Below are 23,015 nucleotides of genomic sequence, written 5' to 3' on the forward strand. Positions count from 1 at the left end.
GACAGGATGAACAGGGTTGCGTGACCTCTTTTGTTAGGCTGTGAAGGACATTAGGTACACTGTACTGGGATCATAGTTCGTGGAAAAAAATGGTTAGGTCCTCACTTTTCTTTCAGGAAGCTCATAGCAAAACAGTTTCAATCAATGCTTGGGAGCAGTTTTATTTTTATACAGTAACTTAACAGAATGGTTTAACACACAGTTCCCCATCTGAACAAGGTGTCAGATGAAGACTTGAGAGCTTCAAGGACTCTGCAGTGGGTTAGGAGTGGTGGCTTTTGCCTATAATCCTACAGCACTTTAGGAGGCTGAGGTGGGAGGATCACTTGAGGTCAGGAGTTCAAGACCAGCCTGGGAAACACAGCAAGATCCCATCTCTACAGAAATATCTGGCCAGGTATGGTGGCTCTCACCTGTAATCCCAGCACTTTGGGAGGCTGAGGTGTGTGGATCTCCTGAGGTCAAGTTCCAGACGAGCCTGGCTAACATGGTGAAACCCTGTCTCTACTAAAAACACAAAAATTAGCCAAGCGTGGTGGTGGACGCTTGTAATCCCAGCTACTAGGGAGAGTGAGGCAGATAACTGCTTGAATTCGAGAGGTGGAGGTTGCAGTGACCTGAGATTGTACCACTGAACTTCAGCCTGGTTGACAGAGCAAGACTCTGTCACACACACACAGAGAGAGAGAGAGAGAGAGAGAGAGAGAGAGAGAGAGAGAGAAAGAAAGAAAAAGATTATGAAGGAAGATTCTAAATTGCAAAGATTTGTGGTTGCTGGCTTTCAAGCCATGTTAATGAGTTATGTCAACATACACATTATCAAAATGCCAAAATGTTGCATCTGGTGAAATGAAGGGACTTTTGCTTTTTTTGCCTTATCTGCCCTATCCTGTAATGTCTGTAATGACAAAGATGGAATAAATTCTAACATTTAGGTCCTATCATTTAAAAAAGGCAACAATCCTTTTCACTCAGAACTTTGCCATATAAAACAGAAACCAGTATTAACTCATGAAAATAAAGCACATTCTAAACATATACAACGTATACTTGTAAACTACTGTGAACTAGTGTTGTATACATATGTCCATACAGTGTAACATATATTCCACTAAAATCTACTAGATTTTGAATTACTTGACTTGTTTCAGTTCCCAGCACATTGTTTACAGTTCTATTCAGGCGTCCCCAAACTCTTTACACAGGGGGCCAGTTCACTGTCCCTCAGACCGTTGGAGGGCCGCCACATACTGTGCTCCTCTCACTGACCACCAATGAAAGAGGTGCCCCTTCCTGAAGTGAGGCGGGGGGGATAAACGGCCTCAGGGGGCCGCATGCAGCCCGCGGACTGTAGTTTGGGGACGCCTGGTTCTATTGATAGAAGTTACTCATCCTAGCCAGGCATTTATGTTACCTTTGTGCCTGTAATCAGGTGTTATAACCTCGCCTGGCTTGGCTTGTCTGAAACTAGAAAGGTATTTCAACAAACACTTTGCTCAATGTAATTGCTCAGGTACTATTTGCAAAAATAGGACAAAGGTAGACAGTAACCAGAACTGCCACCTGTCACTGAACGTCATAGGCTAAATGCCTGGCCCTAATTTGTCACTCTTTCTCACAGCCATATCGTGCTATAAAAGGCGAAAGGAGTCTACATCCCCATCATCCTTTGACTTTGTATGCTTGGTGAGATGGCTTGCTTTGGTTAAGAGCAAGTAGGCAGAATTCAGTGTGTCAGTTTTGAATGTAGGTAGGCCCTAAGAAGCCCCTAGTGTTTACTTCTTGTGCCTTTGCCAGGTGAGCTGGCTCATCTGAGACCTGGAAAGAAACCAAGCCACCCCAGGTAATCCAGACCTACAGTGATAAGCAGAGCCAACTCTAAGAATAAATAGTGGTTTATTAAAACCCCTGAGTTTTGTGGTGGATTGTTATACAGCATTATTGTGGCAACAGCTAACTGAGAAAGTGCCAAGCTTTTCATAAAAGTATATGCAACAAGATGGGATTACGACTGTCGTGGCCAAGGGAGATTGGAGAGATGGCAATCAAACAGTAGTGTTCTTCAAATATGAGTAAGTTACACCCCTTTCAACAGCAAACATTCTTGAAGACTCTCCGTGCGACCTTTATGTTAACTACGTACATATCGAAAACTAGGGGTGGGTAGTGGCTCAGGCCTGTACTCCCAGCACTTGAGGAGGCCAAGGTGGGAGGATCACTTAAAGCCAGAGTTGGAGAGCAGCTCAGGGAAGAAAAAAAACCTCAAAAACAACACGTAACCAGGATAAGTGGGGCACACTAATCAATTCCAAATACGGAATCATTTCAGTGTCCTATCAGAAGCCGGAGCGACGGGCAAGTCTGCATTAACACAAGGGCCACGTGGGGGTAGAAAAGGTGGCCTTACTGGCATGTTCGTGACACCGCAGGAGCTGGACTTACCCAGCCCAGGAGCCTACCGAGGAAATGCTGCCCTCCCACATTTACAAATGAAACACATCCTTACACCTCACTGCAAACACACCGTGATGACACACAACTTGGCAGCACAGTGAGTGGAGTTTATTTTTATAATTTGTAGAAAACTGACATTTAGATTTCAAAACTTATATTACAAAATGATCAGCAGCAGTCTTAAGTATTTCAACAATGCTGACAGATTCCACTTTGCTAACACAAACAAGGCTATTATCCCATGTTCGAAAAGCAGGACTTGTTCCAAGAGGGCCTATTGCTATACATCTGCCCCACCGCTCAGGACCCGTTTGTGACCGTGTCTTCTTCCATCTCTTCTTCACCATCATCAGTGGGCCCTAAAGAAAAACCACAAAACCAAAAGTAGAATCAGTTTTAGAGAATCTATTTCCTTAGCATGTGAGTGCTTGTTCTGTGGCCCCTGTTTGCTAGGCACTGAAGCAGGTTCAAACAGATCAAAAGCAGCCCCTGCCTTTGAGGAGCTTATTGCCCAGGGACAGTCTAGTCTGTCTTTGGCTGGTACTGGAAGGGATGATCAGTTTCAAAGGAAAAGGGTCACAAAAGTTTCAGAATTGCTGCCTCCCACTGTAGTTGATGAGAATTCATTTTTGTGGAGGTAAAGTCTACAGTTGTGTGCTTTTTATGGCACTACCATAGCAAAGAAACTGGAAATACTCAAAAACATTTGGGCACCTTCTACATGCCAGATATTGGCAACAGTTCAATGACTTTACTGTCTCTAAATTAGGAAAATATGGCAACAATTACCAAAAAATGTTACATTTGTTATGGCAGATATTTTGGTCAATGTATTGGGGGGAGGGGTTGTAACCCTTTCAATTGTTTGGGAAAATTAGGAATGTCTGACTTAACATCAGTCAGCTGGATTCTTGTATTGGCTTCATCATTCCATCCCTTGCAATATGCTATTTTGTTTGACGAGCATGACAAAAATTTGGCCACACAGGCATATAGTTAGAAAAGGGAGAAACATTTTAGGCCGGGCGTGGTGCTCATGCCTGTGATCCCAGCACTTTGGGAGGTGGAGGAGGGCAGATCAGGAGGTCAAGAGATCGAGATCATCATGGCCAACATGGTAAAACCCCGTCTCTACTAAAAATACAAAAATTAGCTGGGCTTGGTGGTACGCACTTGTAGTCCCACTACTCAAGAGACTGAGGCAGGAGAATCAGTTGAACCCAGGACATGGAGGTTGCAGTGAGGTGAGATCATGCCACTGCACTCCAGCCTGGTAAAAGAGTGAGACTCTGTCTCAAAAAAAAAAAAAAAAAAATGCAGCTAACAAGAGATATTCTTTTTGGATACTATGCTAAAACTTGACAAATAGCAGCTTCCCAAAGGTTAGACAGCAGTGTGAAGTCTGAAACCTTACCAATGAACTTTTCATACTTTACTTGGTTTATCTTGAACAAATCTTTTACCTGTACATGATTTTGTATCATTTGGAAAACAGCGGTTCCTGGGTTTTGCAGATCTTCCAAATGTTGAGACATTTAATTACACATCAAAAATGTCACACCCACTAATTCACATGCATTCACATTACTACTGAGTTCCGAAGAAAAGTCTTTTAAGTACTGGGAAGCTGGCAGGTTACAGCAGTGGATACAAGTTTTCCAAATTTTAATTTTTGCCTGAAATCCTAAATTTTCAATTGTTTTCCTTGAAGTGACAGGCTCATTTCATCGTGTTTGAGAAGACAGCTAGAAGACAGTTAACAGCTGCCTCTCAACTGAAACAACTGCCCAGTGCGTGGAGATAGCCACCCAACTCAAGTGTGCAGACATGTGTACCCCCACGCTCTCACCCGGAGTATCAGAGCCGTGTGCTCGAGGAGTGACATTTAATAACCTTCACTGCTGCATCCAAGACACTCTTAAGTGAAACTGGCATGCGTTCTACTGGGAGTGCAGAGTAGGGAAGAATATAACAACTATTGTTTAGCCTGCTGCCTTGATTCCTGCTGAGGTGCCCACAGTGCTACCTCTGACTGCTCCAGCAGTGCAAATGTTCGTACAAAAACAAGTAACACCTTGGTGTATTTGATAAAAAAAAGGCTTGATCTTATGGACTCTCAGAGGCCCACAAACCATACAGTAGAAAGTAACTGTTCTTTTTTTTTTTTTTTTTTTGAGACGGAGTTTCGCCCTTGTTACCCAGGCTGGAGTGCAATGACACGATCTCGGCTCACCGCAACCTCCGCCTCCTGGGCTCAGGCAATTCTCCTGCCTCAGCCTCCTGAGTAGCTGGGATTACAGGCACGTGCCACCATGCCCAGCTAATTTTTTGCACTTTTAGTAGAGACGGGGTTTCACCATGTTGACCAGGATGGTCTCGATCTCTCGACCTCGTGATCCACCCGCCTCGGCCTCCCAAAGTGCTGGGATTACAGGCTTGAGCCACCGCGCCCAGCGGAAAGTCACTGTTCTTAAAAAAATATCTTTTTCATTTTTAGCTTACAGCTCAAACATTATTTCCCTAGAAACTTTCCCCAAGATAGCAGTCTAAGTAGAGGTCCCCAGTTACATTCATATCAAAACTTGCAAGATGTATTTGAGTATTTTTTGATATCCCCAGTGCCCCACCTGCTGCCCAGCATAAAGCAGGCATTCAAATAGTAGAATAGCTACCACTTATCAAAAACTCGCTAATGTTGAGCCCTGCACTAAGTGCAGTGTCTTGGGCCTCTCCGTAACCTTCTGAGGTTTGGTACTATTAACGTAGATTTAAAGATGAGAAAACAGACTTGAAGAAACTTGTCCAAGGGCAGTGCTGGTGAAGCTAAGATTTGGGCCTCAGACTGCTTGGCTCTAGAGCCCGTGTTCCTGACTACTGAGCTAGTATGCACACACACACATATAGATAGGCAAACGTCCAAATAGCTATCTCTAGTGTTCAGTTCACTCCATGGCTGAAATAATGCTAGCTTCAACTTTTACATAAAACCCCCCACAGCACTAGGACTTAACTTTCTTCATCCAATACTTAATCTTCAAAGAGCATTTAAAGGGATTTCATGTATTAGATGTGATGTAAGGAGGCACTGTTCCAGCATTCTGGTCATAACATCTAAATGGTTATGAGAGTTACACCAAGTGTAACATTAATTTGAACGCACAAAGAACACTGTTTGCTCACCCGATCTGCGTTCTCTGCCAGGAATCTGACCAGACTGCAGCAACCCCTTAAGCCTCTCCACTTCAGCCAGAGTTGAAGCATTTGCTATAGCATTCTGGAGGACAGAGGGCAATGGAGATGGATGATTAACTTCAACCAAGTATCAACTACCCAGAAAACTAAGTATCAATCACCTACAGAAATTCACAGCAACTTCTTCATTTGGAACATTAAACACTTTGGTGTTGGGGGAAGAATATTATTGGCATACAGAAATAAAACTAGAAGCCAAATCACAAATTTCTAAAATTGGGGAGGAGATGCAGGCCCTCTTATAAAAGAGAGCAAATAATCACTCTACATGTCCTAAAATTGTTGCTAAATGAAATAACTATTTAAATTATTTGAATAATGATTTGAAGGAACTACTGAATAATTTAAGGAGGCAACATTATAAAACTAGGGTCCCTACTGATTAGCCAAAATTATTTGCCAGACAGCAAATCTTTTAAAGTAAAAATTAAGGCAAACACTGAGACAGCATACCAAGGTAAGTAACTGTTAGAAATGATAAATGCATCCTGGAAAATGAGAAAGACAAAGCTGCCTCCACATCAATTACCTCGTGTAATTTCAAGTCTGATCAAATAATAACTTCAAGCAAGTTTTTCCTTTCCTAAACAGCAATATTGCTGTATGCTAACAACTGTGGGAAAATGAAGTCTGCAATGTTCGGACAATGCTTATTATCCAACTTTGTGTTCTGAACCCATCTCGGCTCGTTCCAGTCCAAGAACCCTAACACATGATTACCTTGATTGCTTCTACATCCCCTGGAGAGGGCCCACCTTTCTTTTTGTCAGTTGGCAAACCAGCACCTGGATTAAAACTTAAGAGGGGGAAAAACATAACCGTTAAACCTAGACCAACAGAAGTTGCTTCTCTTTTACTTTCAAAAGGCTTTGAAAGTAATTCAACCAGTGTAGTATCTTATCTTTGTTAACAAACTGATACAAGAACTCTCTCCTTCAGAAACACCACCCAGTTCATCTTCCTATACAGAAAATAGGATGTATATAGTATCACATTAAAACCAACTACTGAAATATTTGCTCTGCTAACCTGGTAGAAATGTTTTGTGATGTATGGACCATTGATGTGCTTGGACTATGAGCACTCAAATTTAATACCACATTAATATGTCAGAGTTTTTCGTTAATTTGGTAGGAGACGAACTGCCAGACAGATCAGATCATGTTTCTGAAGGTGAAGTAGAGTTAAGTTGGATATCGTATCTTACGTTTTGCTTCTCCTGGCAATATCCTTTGCAAGCTGTGCACCCCGTTTGCCCTTGAACATTTTCTCTGCTTCCTGACGCTCCTACAGCGACACCACACACAGAGTTAATGGAAATAGGAATACCACATGCATTTAAATGCATTCCTCAGAAGACATGGAAGTGAACTCTCCTACAATACTCTGGGCTGGTGAAAATACCAAAAAGCCAATGTCAAATTAAAAGAAGACACAGTGGTCTTCCTTCTTTGGTAAAGTTCCCTGAAGAAAGTTCACTCTCCTAGTTCCAAGGATGGGCTCCCAGGGAACTAAGAAGGCAATGAAATAGATAATAAAATAATAAACTTCTAATAAGGGGAAAAAGCCATTCTAACAATCAGAGCTGCACAAAAGTGGGTTACATTAAGTTCTCCACTGCAAATGTATCTAAGCAGACAATCCACTGTTAAGAGCGTTCACCGTGGCCTCAACATTTTTCAAACTTTGGAATGGCCAGCATTACATAAAAGAGCTCTAACTCAAAATTCTACCATAAACTCTGAAATGAGAAAATATTTGACATAACATTACCCCCGCCCCTGTTTTTATTAAAAACTAATGGCAAAATTTACTCATTTAGACAATTTTAATAATCAGTAATAGAAGTATAAAGAAAAACACAACTCTCCAATGACTCACAGGCAACGAATTACTACTTACTTTTAGTTTCACTTTCTGGAAATCCAGTACTCTGACTTGTGGAACTTTATAAATCACATACAATCTATAATGCTTCTTATTGGTTACCGGATTTCTTAGAATACTAAAAGAAAAGGAATAACACAATGCCAATCTTGTTCACGGCACAGCACTCAAGAGGTCTGTTTGAATAGTCTAAGGCACATATAAACCAAGGGAACACCCACATTCTTCACGTTTCAACGTTGTAACAATTTAACATTAAGGAAACATACTCAATATTTCTTTTTAACAGGCACTTTAAATTAACTGATTACATTAAGGTCAAGGCTGGTAAAGGCAATGTTATTTTAAAGGACTTCATTTATTTTGTCAAAATGCATAATTCCCATACCTTAGATAAGTCAGCGATTTGAGAGATGCCAGAGGATCCAGATCACCCTGTAAAGCAACAGCCACCGGTAAGAAATACCACATGCTATTTTGAGATTTTGAAATGGAGAGTGATTTTGAAGCAAGTATCCACGTTGTCTTTATTTACTTAACTTTTACTCTCTAGCACCAAGCCCAATACTAGCACATCACAAATGCTTAAATAATTTCTACTGGTGAATACATTCAAGCTTCTTAAACCTAAAATCTTGGCATTAACAGCTTCCGTCTCAACAGCAGGAGACAAAAAATTGCTTCCCTAAGGCAATCTCAAAGCGGCTGCTGAGCAACGATTTGGAAAAGAAAACAATGGCAAAGCTGATGGGACTCTGGAGCAAGCTATTCACCGCACAACTGCAAGCCAGAATCTTAGTGGAAGGTGGGCTTTTCTGCTAGCACCAGCTTCAGTGTCTAAGAACAACAAAGGCGTACCATCCTTTGAAAGAAGGCACGTTTCTCCTAGCCGCCCCCGCGGATCTCTTTAAATAAAATTTGCAAGGACAAGGAATACTATAGTTTAAAAATGACCGAATTAATGGAAAGAAGGTAGGGTGATTTTTGAATCTTCTCCAATTGCTCCATAAAACATTTGCAGAAGGACAGCAAAAATGAAAACCTGTGGTCAACAGCCACAACCAAGCTAGATGGTAAGACATTTGCCAATAACCCTAAAATAGGAACAAGCAGAGACAACCCGTTTCGAGAGCAACAGGACTTGCCCGGTGACAGTCTTTGTACAGGAAGAAGCAGAGGGATGGCGAGGAACCATCTGCCAAACTGGAGAACTCCAAAGTGACTGAGAAAAGCAGGCAAAAGACCAGCATGTTCCAATGATGACATCCGGGGTCTGTGATAAAGGGTGAAATGGCAACAGCAATTTGGGCCCTCACTCTTGACAGAAATCATGTCCCAACATGGCCCTGCACTGGACAGAAACTGCTGAACAGATCCAGACTGGGTAGATGGCAAGGGAAAGGTGTGTGTGTGCAACTGGCACAATGAGAAAAAAAGTACAGATATAAACAGGGAGAGCGGGGCCGGAAATTCTCAAAAAGCAAGCTACCATCTTCAAATATGTCACAAAACCACCAGAGGGAGCTCTAGAGCTTGATACTGTTTTACACCACTGAAGATGATCCAAAAAGTAATGAAGTGTTTGGCTGGGCGCATAGCACATGCTTTTAATTCCAGCACTTTGGGAGGCTGAGGCAGGTGGATCACCTGAGGTCGGGGGTTTGAGACTAGCCTGACCAATATGGAGAAACCCCATCTGTACTAAAAATACAAAATTAGCAGGGTGTGATGGTGCATGCCTGTAATCCCAGCTACTCGAGAGGTTGAGGCAGGAGAATTTCTTGAACCCGGGAGGTGAAGGTTGCGGTGAGCAGCGATCATGCCATTGCCTTCCAGCCTGGGCAACAGAGTGAGACTCCGTCTCAAAAAAAAAAAAAAAAAAAAAAGAACAAAGTGATAATATTGTGACATACACAGTGTAAAACATAATGGTGATGTAGTGATGGGTTTCCAAAAAGAATAAATATGGAACAAGCTGATGGGTGCTGAAATGTTGAAGGTCACTGTATGTATGTTTAAGAGAGTAAACGTGTCAAAGTTTAAAATTAAATGCTGAAGGTCACAGTACCGTGATCTTAGCATTTAATTTTAAACTTTGATAAATATGTGTGTTTTAATCCCTAGGATGCTAACTAAAGACTGAAAGAGAGTAAATAATTTCTGAACCATCAGAAGGAAAAATGGAATGACAGAGAGAGAGCACGTACAATAAAGGAGAGAAAAAGGAAGGCAGAATGGGTGGGACAAACAGAAAGCCCCAGAACAGAGAAAAGACAAACTGAACACGCCAGTAATTACATTAAATGTAAACAGATGAAATATAAACAATTCACTTTAAGTGAATTAACTGTTAAAGAGCTTTCAGACTGGATTTTAAAAATTCCAACCATACCCTGTTTTCAAGAGATAAATCTAAAATACAAGAGGTACAGAACTTTGGATGGAACAAGATTTATCATGCAAATACTAACCAAAAGAAAGACTGTTTCGGTATATCAGGTAAAAGAAACCTCAAGGTAAATAGCATTAATAAAGAGAGTAGCAACATAATAAAAAGATTCCATTCACCAGAAAGATATTAATAATTAAAAATTTGTATGTATCAAATAAGGCAACTTCAAAATATATAAAACTAAAATCAATAGAACTTCAGGACAGTCAAAACCACTACCATGCTGTGAGATTCTAATGTACCTCTTTCAGTAACTGATTAAGCCCAAGAGTCTTCATTTTTGCAAAGAGCTTTAAATACAACTGAAAGTTCTTTAACAGCACCTATCATGAGACACATTGCCTATAAATGTGTATTTCGAATTGAGTACTTCACACACTTTAGAAAGGACATGGCCATGGACCATCTTCAAATATGTCACAAAACCACCAGAGGGAGCTCTAGAGCTTGATACTGTTTTACACCACTGAAGATGATCCAAAAAGTGATGAAGTGTTTGGCTGGGCGCATAGCACATGCTTGTAATTCCAGCACTTTGGGAGTGCTTTCTTATGTTTGTAGTTAAGCATCTCCTTGAGAATCTGAAGGATGCTATGGACCTTGTCCACAAGGAGTGAACACAGTTCATTCTCAACAATCAGGGAAATATGGAAGGTCAGGTCATAAATCAAAATTAAGTTATATAATTTTTTTTTTTTTTTTTTGAGATGAGGTTTCAGTCCATTGCCCTCACTGGAGTGCAGTGGCACGGTCACGGCTCACTGCAGCCTTAACTGCTGTGGCTCAAGCGATCCTCCCACCTCAGCCTCTCGAGTACCTGGGACCACAGATACATGCTGCCACATCTGCCTAATTTTTTTGGCGGGGGGGGGGGGCGGATGGAATCTCCCTCTGTTACCCAGGCTAGAGTGTAGTAGTGAGAATTCAGCTCACTGCAACCTCCTCCTCCTGGGCTCAAGCGATTCTCCTGTCTCAGCTTCCCGAGAAGCTGGGATTAAAGGCGCCCACCACCACACCCAGCTAGTTTTTGTATTTTTAGTAGAGACAGAGTTTCACCATACTGGCCAGGCTGGTTTCCAACTCCTGACCTCAGGTGATCCGCCCACCTCGGCCCCCACAAAGTGCTGGGATTACAGGCATGAGCCACTGCACCCAGCCTTTTTTTTTTTTTTTTTTAAATTACTCATAGAGAAGAGGTCTCACTATGTTGCCCAGGCTGGTCTAGAACTCCTGGGCTAAACTGATCCTCCCACCTTGGCCTCCTGAAGTGCTTGGATTACAGGCAGAAGGTATGGCACTTGGCCTACAACATGAATTTAAACATCCAGTGTTTAAGTGAAAATTTAGGTTACAATGCAATATACAGTATCTCAATTATGTTAAAAATTAGATACAAAGAGCAGAAATTTAAAAAGCATAAAAATAAATAGGTCAAAATAATCATATCCACATAGTGTAAAGGGAACGTGCCCCAAGTTCTAAGGAAATCAGTTCCAAGTGGACTGTTCATCTAAAGAGGAGTAAAGCAGGGTTTCTAGACTAGAACTGTTCAACAAGATTTCATGCACATAGACATGTCACCTAAAATTTTCTAGTAGCCATGTTAAAATAAATAGGGGAAGCCAATTTTAGTAATATGCCATTTAAGCCATTATCCAAAACATTATCATTTCAACATTGACATAAAAAAAGTTACTGAGAGAGTTTACTTTTTTTTGCACTTAAGTCTTTGAAATCCAGTGTGTGTTCTATAGTTCTTGCACATCTCAATTTGAGTAGCCATCTGTAGTTACTGGTTCTATACTGGACACTGCAATTCTAGCAAATAACATAGGACTTTATGGCCCTGGGTTAGGGGAAGCTTAAACATCAAAATCGCTAAATAAAGGAAAAGATTCATAAATTGAACTGTACCTAAATTAGGAACTTCTCTAACAAGACATCCAAGTCAAAAGATAAGTAAGAAGAGGAAAATATTTGCAACATACAGTTGCAGAACCCAAAAGGCCCAGATCCTGAATTAGGAAAAAGATAAGAAAGAGGATGAGATTATTTTCTGTGAGATTTCCTAGAATTTGTAAATTTTTGTAGGAAGCACATAGTACCTTTAATCCCACCCACCAAATACATTTTCCTTCTATGCGGCTTACCAGTTCCACGAGACTATTATTGGTGAGGATGAGTTCTGTCAGACAGGGCAGAGCCTGATCCAGTCCCTCACCTATACGGCTAAAATAAAAAGAGAGTATTAGTAAAAATGAAAATTAAATAAGCTAACAATTTTATCTACCTCCCTACTCAGAGGATCTCAGAGAGACACTTACAGATCCTTCTTCCAACACCCTGACAAAGAGGAAACAAGGCAAAAAGAACCCTTTTCTGAGGCCACAGGGTCAGTAACAGAAGTGGGACGAACCCAGGCCTACGGGACACTGCCTGGAGCTAATTCTGCCACACCATCTAGCGGAACCTGAGAAAAGGTGCAACTCCTGGGTGGCACGAACTGCTTAACTCACTTCATGACTTTTTGTGCAGGCAGCACAGAAATGCAAATAATTCTGCATTCACAGCTCAGGTACAAGACACAACTATACTATAGGGGAGGGGTGAACCTGTGAGAAAGATTTCTATCTGAAGGAACTCCCACTCACCACCCAGCACTTTTAAAGATATTATCTATAAACCGAGTGCTTTTTTTCCAACTAAGTTTACACAGAGCTGGTGAAGACAGGGCCAAAAAAGACCTCAATTTCAGTAATTAACAGTCTAGAAATCAGTTGCAGTTAAAAAAAATAAGAGAAGCTCAGTCAAAAATATAATTGTTACCTTTATATATCCTTTTACTATGACCCCTTTGATAAGTGTTTTAGAAGCCAAAATGTGTACAAAGCACCATGTTTTTAATTTAAATTAGAAACTTACCATGAAAATAAAAATACACGATTTCTGAATGGATACAAGTAAGACTAGACTAATGCCAGGTTAATCTCTGGATCGCTAAAGGAAAAGTTCATTTCTCATTTTAAGAAGAAACATATATTGAATATGGCTCCCATTATGGAAAAAATATAAAAATTAAAAAAAAAAAATAAACGTAGGTTTAACTGGTAGTATGTGCTACAACTTCAGGGAACACTGCAACATTTACTGTAGGTGGAAACATGACTTTCCCAGCAGACACTTACCATATTCTGTTGTTGTTCACTAACAATGTTTTTAGTCTTCTCAACAAAGGAAAACCATCCAGTTTCCTGATCTCATTGTCAGAAAAATCAATAGCGTCAAACTGGTCTAACGTAGCACCTAGATTTTCAATGACGGGAATTTTATACCCTGTGAAATGGAGGAAAAAAAACCACACACACAAGAGGTATTAATATAACTCAATAGCCCCTTAAAAGATGAGCAGTATTTCAGAGTAAGCAGACTCCAGGCCTTCATTCATTCAGGAAGTATTACTTACCCAGCACCTACACCATGTTACCTATGCCTTGCCACTGTATAAGGTATTAGAGATAAAATGCTGAATGAGAGTGGCAAGTCCCCAGTGCCATGAAGCTTACAGTCTGATGGCAACAAGGACAAAGACAATAATAATAGGTGAGATAGTTAGCTAACATTTATAAGACCATTTACAAGGTGCACACTGTTCTACATCTTCAGGGCTCGTTAGGCGGAAGCGGCACAACAGGAATTTACACTTTGGGCTGCTCAGTTTCAGTGCCCAAACAAGGTTCAAACACCGTGGACAACAGTTCTCCACCTCTTGCACCCCCACAGGCCAGAATCTTAGAACCCATCAGAACAGCCTCAAGATAGCATGACAGTTCTCCATCCTCTCCCCCAGATCCAATTCAGAGTTGGAGGTCAATAGTTTACATACAGTAATAAATCACACTGTGAACACTCAAATGTTAATTTGTTTAATTTGGGCATTATTATGTTAGGAGCTAAAAGAAATATTCCGAAGAAGCAAGGTCTATTAAAAAAAAAACAAACAAACAAACAAAAAAAAAACTCAGCCGAAGTTAAAGTACACAACTCAGAGCTGTACTACATACAAGTACTGCATCAAAATTAGTATTCTCAACACTGCACGCACTCCATAAAGAGATAATGGCAGAGATCACCGTAAGTGATGATTTGCTCTTCAACTGAATCTTTCTCTAAGAAACTTAAATTCAACAAAATAAAAATACTGGGCCGGCCGCGGTGGCTCACGCCTGGAATCCGATCACTTTAGGAGGCCGAGGTGGGCGGATCATCTGAGGTCAAGAGTTCGAGATCAGCCTGACCAACATGGAGAAACCCTGTCTCTACTAAAAATATAAAACTAGCCGGACGTGGTGGCACATGCCTGAAATCCCAGCTACTTGGGGGGAGGGCTGAAGCAGGAGAATTGCTTGAACCCAGGAGGGGGAGGTTGCATTGAGCCAAGATTGTGCCATAGCACTCCAGCCTGGGCAACAGGAGCAAAACTCCGACTCAAAAACAAAACAAAACAAAACAAACAAAAATAAAAACAAAACAAAACAAAAAAACTGGGGGCTGGGCGCAGTGGTTCAAGTCTGTAATCCCAACGCTTTGGGAGGCCAACGGGGGCGGATCACTTGAGGTCAAGAATTGAAGACCAGCCTGACCAACATCGTGAAACCCCGTCTCTACTAAAAATACAAAAATTAGCCAGGCGCAGTGGTACACGCCTGAAATCCCAGCTCCTCGGGAGGCTGAGGCACAAGAATCACTTGAACCAGGGACGCAGAGGCTGCAGTGAGCTGAGATCACGCCACTGCACTCCAGCCAGGGCGAAAGAACACTTCATCTCAACGCAATACAACACAAAACACTGGGATTTCCCAAAGGTCAGCAAGAAATCAAAGGAAATCCCGAGACCATAGGTCCCCGTAGGAACTAATCTCAGGCTACGATTGCATGGTCTTAATCCCCAGAGAAGTTGCTCTTCACATTCTTTCTAAAGCGGTCTCCAGAAATGCCAACTAGCTAGCTGCCCTCCCAATTGCTTATCAAGTCTTACTAAGGTTCAAACAGTACAGGAATCTAAATAATTGTGAGCGCTTCCACAACTTACATACAGCACCCGGCGCTGGAAGCCTGGGTGAAACAGTTCAATCTTTAAAACATCTTCACATAGGGGAAACGCCAGACAATTAAAGCTACTAAGTAGAAAATACTGGGGTAAACAATCGCTTTTGTTCGGGGACTTAGTTTCTTCCATCACATTAAGAATAATGAACACATCTCCTATCTACACTCGCAATATCACCCGGCGGCCAAGTATTAAGAACCAATCGCTCGCCCTGCACTAGCGTTATCACCATGAATGAGTCGCTCTTCCCGGCCCTGAGTCGGCTACGAAACAGCCAAGCAAGGCCTCACAGAGCCCCACGAGTACAAACCAGGAAGTAACGAAGTCGCCCGTGCCTGTCAGGAGGCACGGCGGTAACAGAAGGCTCCCAGGAGCCTAACGGGATGCGCGATTGGCAACAACGGCAAGAAACAGGCCGGCGGTCTCGGCGCAGCCCGATCGGAGACCAGATTACTCACCCGCGCGCGGGCCGAGCTCCGGCCTTCGGTGCACGCGGCGGAGCGCGGCTCGTAAGGCGGCGCAGTGCCGCCCGGGGACTGCCCGCCCGCGGCCCCGGACTCACCCCGGAGGTCCAGCTCCCGGTCGCGCACCGCGTTGGTGTACTGAGCCGCCTGCTCAATCAGCTCCGCCGTCAGCTTGACCATTCTGCCGCCCCCGGCTTCCCAGCGCAGCCGAAAGGCCGCTGCCTCCCGCCAGCGACGCGTCCCAGCGTGCCCCGCGCTCCGCCGCCAGGCAGCACCAATCGCATCCGCAGAGTGCGCGCGCAGCTCGACCGCCAGGCCGAAGCAATCGAAGAACCACGCCCCCGGGAGTGTTCTGGCCGCCGTCCTGGCGCACGCGCGGGGCACGTGTCTGGTTCTGGGTTCTTTCCTGGGGTGTATCTGGAGTCTGACGGACCTCAGATTCCAGACGCTGGTGTTTGAAAGTTAAGGCGGGGCGGGCGCAGTGGCTCACGCCTGTAATCCCAGCACTTTGGGAGGCCGAGGCGGGTGGATCAGGAGGTCAAGAGATCGAGACCATCCTGGTCAACATGGTGAAACCCCGTCTCTACTAAAAATACAAAAAAAATTAGCTGGGCATGGTGGCGCGTACCTGTAATCCCAGCTACTCAGGAGGCTGAGGCAGGAGAATTGCCTGAACCCAGGAGGCATAGGTTGCGGTGAGCCGAGATCGCGCCATTGCACTCCAGCCTGGGCAACAAGAGTGAAACTCCGTCTCAAAAAAAAAAGAAAAAAAGAAAGTTAAGGCGAATGTGGAAACACCCGAGGGGAACTTTCTCATGCACTGGCTCACCTTGAGGTGGGAGGGGAAGCTGTGATTGTCCCCAGCAGGCGCGGGGACCTGTGGGCTTCAGTGAAGGGTCCACGAGTTCAGGTACCTGTCCGGAGCCTAGGCCTCGGCCCCGGCCCCAGGCTACAGCTGAGTTCCCGAGCTAGGTGACCCACCCGGGGCAGGTCGCTGGGACAACTCCACCGCCCCGCAGTGCAACCCAGCCGCGGGCCTAGTAGGGTTTGCCGTTAAGCTTGCGGCCTTTAGACTTCTGAATATTCATATAAAGTATGATATACAGAAAAGTGTGCAAATGAGGTGTTTACAGCTTGGCTCGTTTAATGACCAGAGTGAACACAACTGCATAGCAGACGCCGGGATACAGAAAACCCCACTATTTTGAAAGCCTCCCTCTTTCCCAAAGGCAACCGCGAACCCGACACCACAGACTCGTTTTAGAAATTCCATTTGACCCAGAAAATCCCATTACTGGGTATACACCCAAAGGATTATAAATCATTCTATTATAAAGACACATGCACACGTATGTTCATAGCGGCACTGTTTACAATGGCAAAGACCTGGAAGCAACCCAAATGCCATCAGTGATAGACTGGACAAAGAAAATGTGGCACACATACACCGTGGAATACTATGCAGCCATAAAAAACGATGAGTTCGCGTCTTTTATAGGGACATGGATGAATCTGGAAACCATCATTCTCAGCAAACTGACACAAGAACAGAAAATCAAACACCAAATGTTCTAACTCATAGGCAGGTGTTGAACAATGAGAACACATGGACACAGGGAGGGGAGCATCACACACTGGGGTCTGTGGGGGGCGGGCAAGAGAGGGATAGCAGGGGGAGGGGGTAGGTCAGGGAGGGATAACATGGGGAGAAATGCCAGATGTAGGTGATGGGGTGGGGGGATGGTGGAGGCAGCAAACCACTTTGCCATGTGTGTACCTACCCAACAATCCTGCATGATCAGCACATGTACCCCAGAACCTAAAGTACAATTTTTAAAAAAGTAAAAAAAAAAAAATTGGAAAAAACAATAAAAAATAACAATACAACAATAAAAAATATAAATTTTTAAAACTAAAAAAATAAATAGAATCCTGCAGTACCCTTTTTTTTTTGGCCTAGTTTCTTTGGGTCTATGTTATGCTGGAGTCCATCCAAGTTGCATACAGAGATGGTTTGTTTGCTTTTGCCGCTGAAGAGAATTCCATTGTATATATTATACTGAAAATTACTTATTCTGCTGTTGATGGACATCAAGGTTGTTTTCAGTTTAGGACTATTCTGAGTAATGCTGCTGTGAATTTTCTGGTATGTGAATCTGATGCACATTTGCATGAGTTTCTCCTGGAGTGGAATTGCTGGGATATAGGGTATGATATCTATCATCAGTGAGTAACGCCTAACAGTTATGCTAAGAGGCTGAAATACACACTCCATCGGTGTATAAGGGTTTTCGTGGCTTCCAGCTTCAGCCTTGTTGGCATTTCAAGTCTCTAACGTTAGTCATTCTGATGGGTGTGTGGTGGTACTGTGATACTGCTTTTCTTTTCTCTAATAACTAATGAAGTTGAGAACCTTCTCATGTGTATGTTGCCCATTCTGATAGCTTCCTTTGTTAAGTGCCTTTTCAAGTCCCTTACTCATTTTTTTCCTTATGGAGTTGTCTGCCTTTCTTTTTACTGATGTGGGAAATTTCTTTATAAAGGACATGAACACACTCTGCAGCTTGCCTTTCCACTCTTAATGGTATTGTTTAATGATTAGAATTTTTTTTTTTTTTCTTTTGAGACAGGGTCGTGCTCTGTCACCTAGGCTGGAGTGCAGTGGTGCCATCAGGACTCACTGCAGCCTCGACCTCTCAGGCTCAAGAGATCCTCCCACCTGAGCCTCCCGAATAGCCAGGACTATAGGCACAGGTCAGCAGGCCTGGTTAATTTTTGTATTTTTTGTAGAAATGAGGTTTCAACATGTTGTCCAGGCTGGTCTCCCGCTCCTGAGCTCAAGTGATCCACTTGCCTTGGACTCCCAAAGTGTTGGGATTACAGGCGTGAGCCACCACCCCTGACTGAGAAGTTTCCGATTTTTATGTAGTTCAATTATTTTCTTTAGGTTCATGGGTTGGGTGTGTGTGCACATGCATGTGCCTTAAGAAATCTTTCCTGGCCGGGCGCGGTGGCTCAAGCCTGTAATCCCAGCACTTTGGGAGGCCGAGGCGGGTGGATCACGAGGTCGAGAGATCGAGACCATCCTGGTCAACTTGGTGAAACCCCATCTCTACTAAAAATACAAAAAATTAGATGGGCATGGTGGCGTGTGCCTGTAATCCCAGCTACTCAGGAAGCTGAGGCAGGAGAATTGCTTGAACCCAGGAGGTGGAGGTTGCGGTGAACCGAGATCGCGCCATTGCACTCCAGCCTGGGTAACAAGAGCAAAACTCTTGTCTCAAAAAAAAAAAAAAGAAGTAGGGAAAAGTCATGACATTACAAGAAAAAGTTGAATTGCTCAGTATGTACCAGAGATTGAGGTCTGTGGCTGCAGTTACTCACCATTTCAAGATAAATGAACTTAACATAAGGACCATGGTTAAAATAAAAGAAAAGAAAAATTAAAGAAAAAAAAAAAAGAAATCTTTCCTTACCCCCACCATATTTTCCTATGTAACCTACTAGAAGATTGTTTTGCCTTTCACATTTAGTTTTATAATCCACCTCGAGTTGATTCTTCTTGAGTTTTTATTGAAGTATGATATACATACAGAAAAGTGCAAACTGAACACACCCAAGCAACTAACATCCTCATAAGAACAGGACATTGCCACATCCTAGAAGCGCTCCTCCTGTCTTCATCTAGCCACCACCCTTGCCCCAAGGGTAACTATTAGCCTGACATCTTGTATAGATTTGCTTTGCCTCATTTTGTATTTATGCAAACGAAGTACCTTACATATATTTTGCTTAACATTATGTTTGTGTGTAGATATAGTTCATTTATTCTCACTGTAATATAGTATTTAATTGTGGATGTTTTACAATTTACTTATCCATTCTGCTGTTGATTAGCATTTGGGTAATTTTCACTTTGGACCTTTTATATTATAAATAGTATACCTATAAACACGATAATACATGTCTTTGAACATGTATACTGATATATACCCAGGGATGGAATTACTAGGTCATAGGGTTTACTTATGTTCAGCTTAAGTAGAACATAAGTTTTCCAAAGTGGTTGTACCAACTTAAACTCCTTGCTAACATTTAGTATTGTCTGTCTTTTTAATCTTAGCCATTCTGATAGATTGGTAATGGTATAACATTGTGGTTTTAATTGTATTTCCCTGATTACTAACACAGTTGAGAACTTTAAAAAATATATTTATGTTCATTTCAATAACCTCTTTAATGAAATGTTTGTTTAGGTGTTTTGCCCATTTTTCTATTGGGTTTAAAAAAAAAAAAACAACGATTTGTAGGAGCTCTTTATATTTTTTAGATAGGAATCCTTGTGAGGTATGTCTGTAGTGAATATCTTACCCTGCGGCTTGTGTTTTCACTCTCTTAATGGTATCTTTTGATGAACAGAAGTTCTTCATTTTAATACAGTCTGATTTATGAAACTTTCCCTATAAATTCAATGTTTTTTGAGTATGCTTTGAGAAACTTTTGCCTACTCTAAAATTATGAATTTTTTTTCTAAAAGCTTTATTCTTCCACCTTTTGCATTTATATAATCTGCAGTCTCTCTGGCATAGATTTTTGTTTATAGTCTAAGGTAGGGATGAAGATAGATTTTTCCCCATATGGATATTTGGTTGACCCAGCACCATTTATTGAAGAGATCATCTTTCCCTCCACTGCTCTGCAGAGCAACTCTTTTCATAAATCAAGCACGTCCAAATACGTGAGGGCCTGCTTCTGAACCAGCTGTTCTGTTCTATGGGTTTAGTCAGCTATCCTTGTGGAATATCATGCTGTCTTTATAATACAAGCTTTAGAAAAAGACTTAGTATTTGTCTCTCAAAAAAAAGTTCCCATTTTTTTCTCAGATTATCTAGTACTTATCTGGTCATTCTAGTCCTTTGCATATGAACATAAATTTTGGATGTATCTAAAGAAGCACCTATGCTTTGATTTGTATTATATTGGATCTGTAGATGAATTTGGATAGAATTGATACCTTTACAGTATTAAGTATTCCAATCAATGGGCATGGTATAACCCTACATTTATTGAGGTACTCTTTAATTTCAGTAGCATTTTATGGTTTTTGTGTTGAAGGCTTGTATATCCTTTACTAGATTGTCTAGATATTTGATAGATTGTCTAGATAGTTGATAGATTGTCTAGATATCTGGTAGTTTTTGATGCTACTGTAAATAGTATCTTTTGTTTAAAAACTCCAGTTTCTAATCATTAGTTTTAATATATTGAAATATAGTAGAGTTTTGTATATTGGCATTACATCCTGAGGTCTTGTGAAATTTACTTATTAATTCTAATAGTTTATCTGTAGCCATTCTTGTGGATTTTCTATGTACATAACCATGCTATTTGAGAATAATGAGAGTTGGCTCGGAGCATTGGCTCATGCCTGTAATTCCAGCACTTTGGGAGGCTGAGGCAGGCGGATCACATGAGGTCAGAAGTTCCGGACCAGCCTGGCCAACCTGGTGAAACCCTGTCTCTACTAAAAATATAAAAATCAGCCAGGTATGGTGGCACACACCTGTAATCCCAGCTACTGAGGAGGCTGAGGCATGAGACTCACTTGAACATGGGAGGCGGAGGTTGCAGTGAGCAGAGATCATACCACTGTACTCCAGCCTGGGCGACAGAGCAAGATTCCGTCTCAAAAAAAAAAAAAAAAAAAAAGAGAGAGAGAGAGAGAGAATAATGATAGTTTTATTTCCACCTTTCCAATTCTTACGCCGGTTCTTTATTTTTTGCACTGTTATACTGGCTGGGATCTTCAGCACAACGCTGAGCAGTGGTGCTAGTGAATATGCTTTGGCAGGCATCACTTTGTAGTCAAGAAAAAAACCCTAACCAGGCCGGGTGTGGTGGCTCACACTTGTAATCCCAGCACTTTAGGAGGCCGAGGCAGGCAGATCATGAAGTCACGAGATCAAGACCATCCTGGCCAACATGGTGAAACCCTGTCTCTACTAAAAATACAAAAATTATCTGGACATGTTGGTGCATGCCTGTAATCCCAGCTACTCAGGAGGCTGAGACAGGAAAATCGCCTGAACCAGGGAGGCAGAGGTTGCAGTGAGCCGAGATCTCGCCACTGCACTCCAGCTTGGCGACAGAGCGAGACTCCATCTCAAAAAAACAAAACCTAACCAATGATCGACGTTAACATCACCAATCCTGGAACAGGTGGTGTACTCCCTGCTAGAATGCAATGAGAACACAGAATCACTGAGATTCCTGTCAAAGATGCATGAATTGACTCAAAACATGAGGAAGTCTCAGACAAGCCCACATGGAAGGCTATAGTCTTTCAAATCATGAGTTTTAATTAAGCAAAAGTCGCAGTGACCGAGCAGTTGTGGTGGCTCATACCTGTAATCCCAGCACTTCGGGAGGCAGAGGTGGGGCGGGGTGGGAGGTAATTACTTCTTAGGGTCAGGAGTTTAAGACCAGCCTGGCCAACGTGGCCTTCCAGTTGATGAGGCAAGGAAAGACGGAGGAAAGGTTCCAGATTGGAGAACATTAAAGAGTCATGATGACTAAATGAAAAGTGTGATTGTAAACCAGATCCTTTTGCTAAGACCTTTATTGGGACAACTGCCAAGAACTAAAATTCAGTCACAGGATTAGACGGTAGTAACATATTGATATTAATTTCCTGATTCTGATGTCTGTGTAGGAGAATGTCTTTGTTTATAGGAAATACCCACTAAAGTATTATGCGGAGGGGAGCGGTCATAGAGTAAAATATCAGCAACTTACTCTCAAATTGTTTGGGAGGAAATTATTTGTATCGTACTTGCAAATTGTGTTTTTGTTTTTGTTTTCTTTTTGTTTTTTGTTTTTTTGAGACAGAATCTCACTCTGTTGGCCAGGCTGGAGTGCAGTGGCATGATCTCGGCTCACTGCAACCTCCACTCCCCTTGAGTTTAAGTGATTCTCCTTCCTCAGCTTACCGAGTAGCTGGGGTTACAGGCGCTCGCCACCACACCCAGCTAATTTTTGTACTTTTATTAGAGACAGGGTTCCACCATGTTGGCCAGGCAGGTCTTAAACTCTTGACCCCAAGAAGTGATTCCGCCTCCCTCTGCCCCCACCTCAGCCTCCCAAAGGGCTGGGATTACAGGTGTGAGCCATCATACCTGCTTAGTCACTACAATTTTTGTTTAACTAAAAAACTAAAAAAGTTAAATAACTAAAAAATTAAATAAAGTAACTAAAAAGTTAATCTAAATAATGAAAAAAGTTAAACAAAATAACTAAATAAGTTAAACAAAATAACTAGAAATTTAAACAAAAAAACTAAAAGAGTTAAACAAAATAATTTAAAAATTAACATACCTAAAAAAGTTAAACAAAACAACTG

At 42.1% G+C, this 23,015-nt stretch overlaps 1 protein-coding gene across 1 annotated transcript; it reads right to left on the reverse strand.

Annotated features, from left to right (window-relative positions):
• Positions 1 to 1,879: 1,879 nt before the first annotated feature.
• SNRPA1 (small nuclear ribonucleoprotein polypeptide A') lies at positions 1,880 to 15,879 on the reverse strand. Its single transcript, XM_003940543.3, has 9 exons — positions 15,715 to 15,879; positions 13,231 to 13,378; positions 12,196 to 12,274; positions 7,982 to 8,028; positions 7,609 to 7,711; positions 6,914 to 6,993; positions 6,427 to 6,502; positions 5,635 to 5,728; positions 1,880 to 2,813 (listed from the first exon to the last, which is right to left on the reverse strand). The coding sequence occupies exons 1-9, from the start codon at positions 15,794 to 15,796 to the stop codon at positions 2,755 to 2,757; spliced, it is 768 nt and encodes a 255-aa protein (XP_003940592.1). The 5' UTR covers positions 15,797 to 15,879; the 3' UTR covers positions 1,880 to 2,754.
• Between the last annotated feature and the right edge of the window lie 7,136 nt (positions 15,880 to 23,015).

Source organism: Saimiri boliviensis, chromosome 5 (assembly GCF_048565385.1).
Source record: "Saimiri boliviensis isolate mSaiBol1 chromosome 5, mSaiBol1.pri, whole genome shotgun sequence".
NCBI lineage: Eukaryota > Metazoa > Chordata > Mammalia > Primates > Cebidae > Saimiri > Saimiri boliviensis.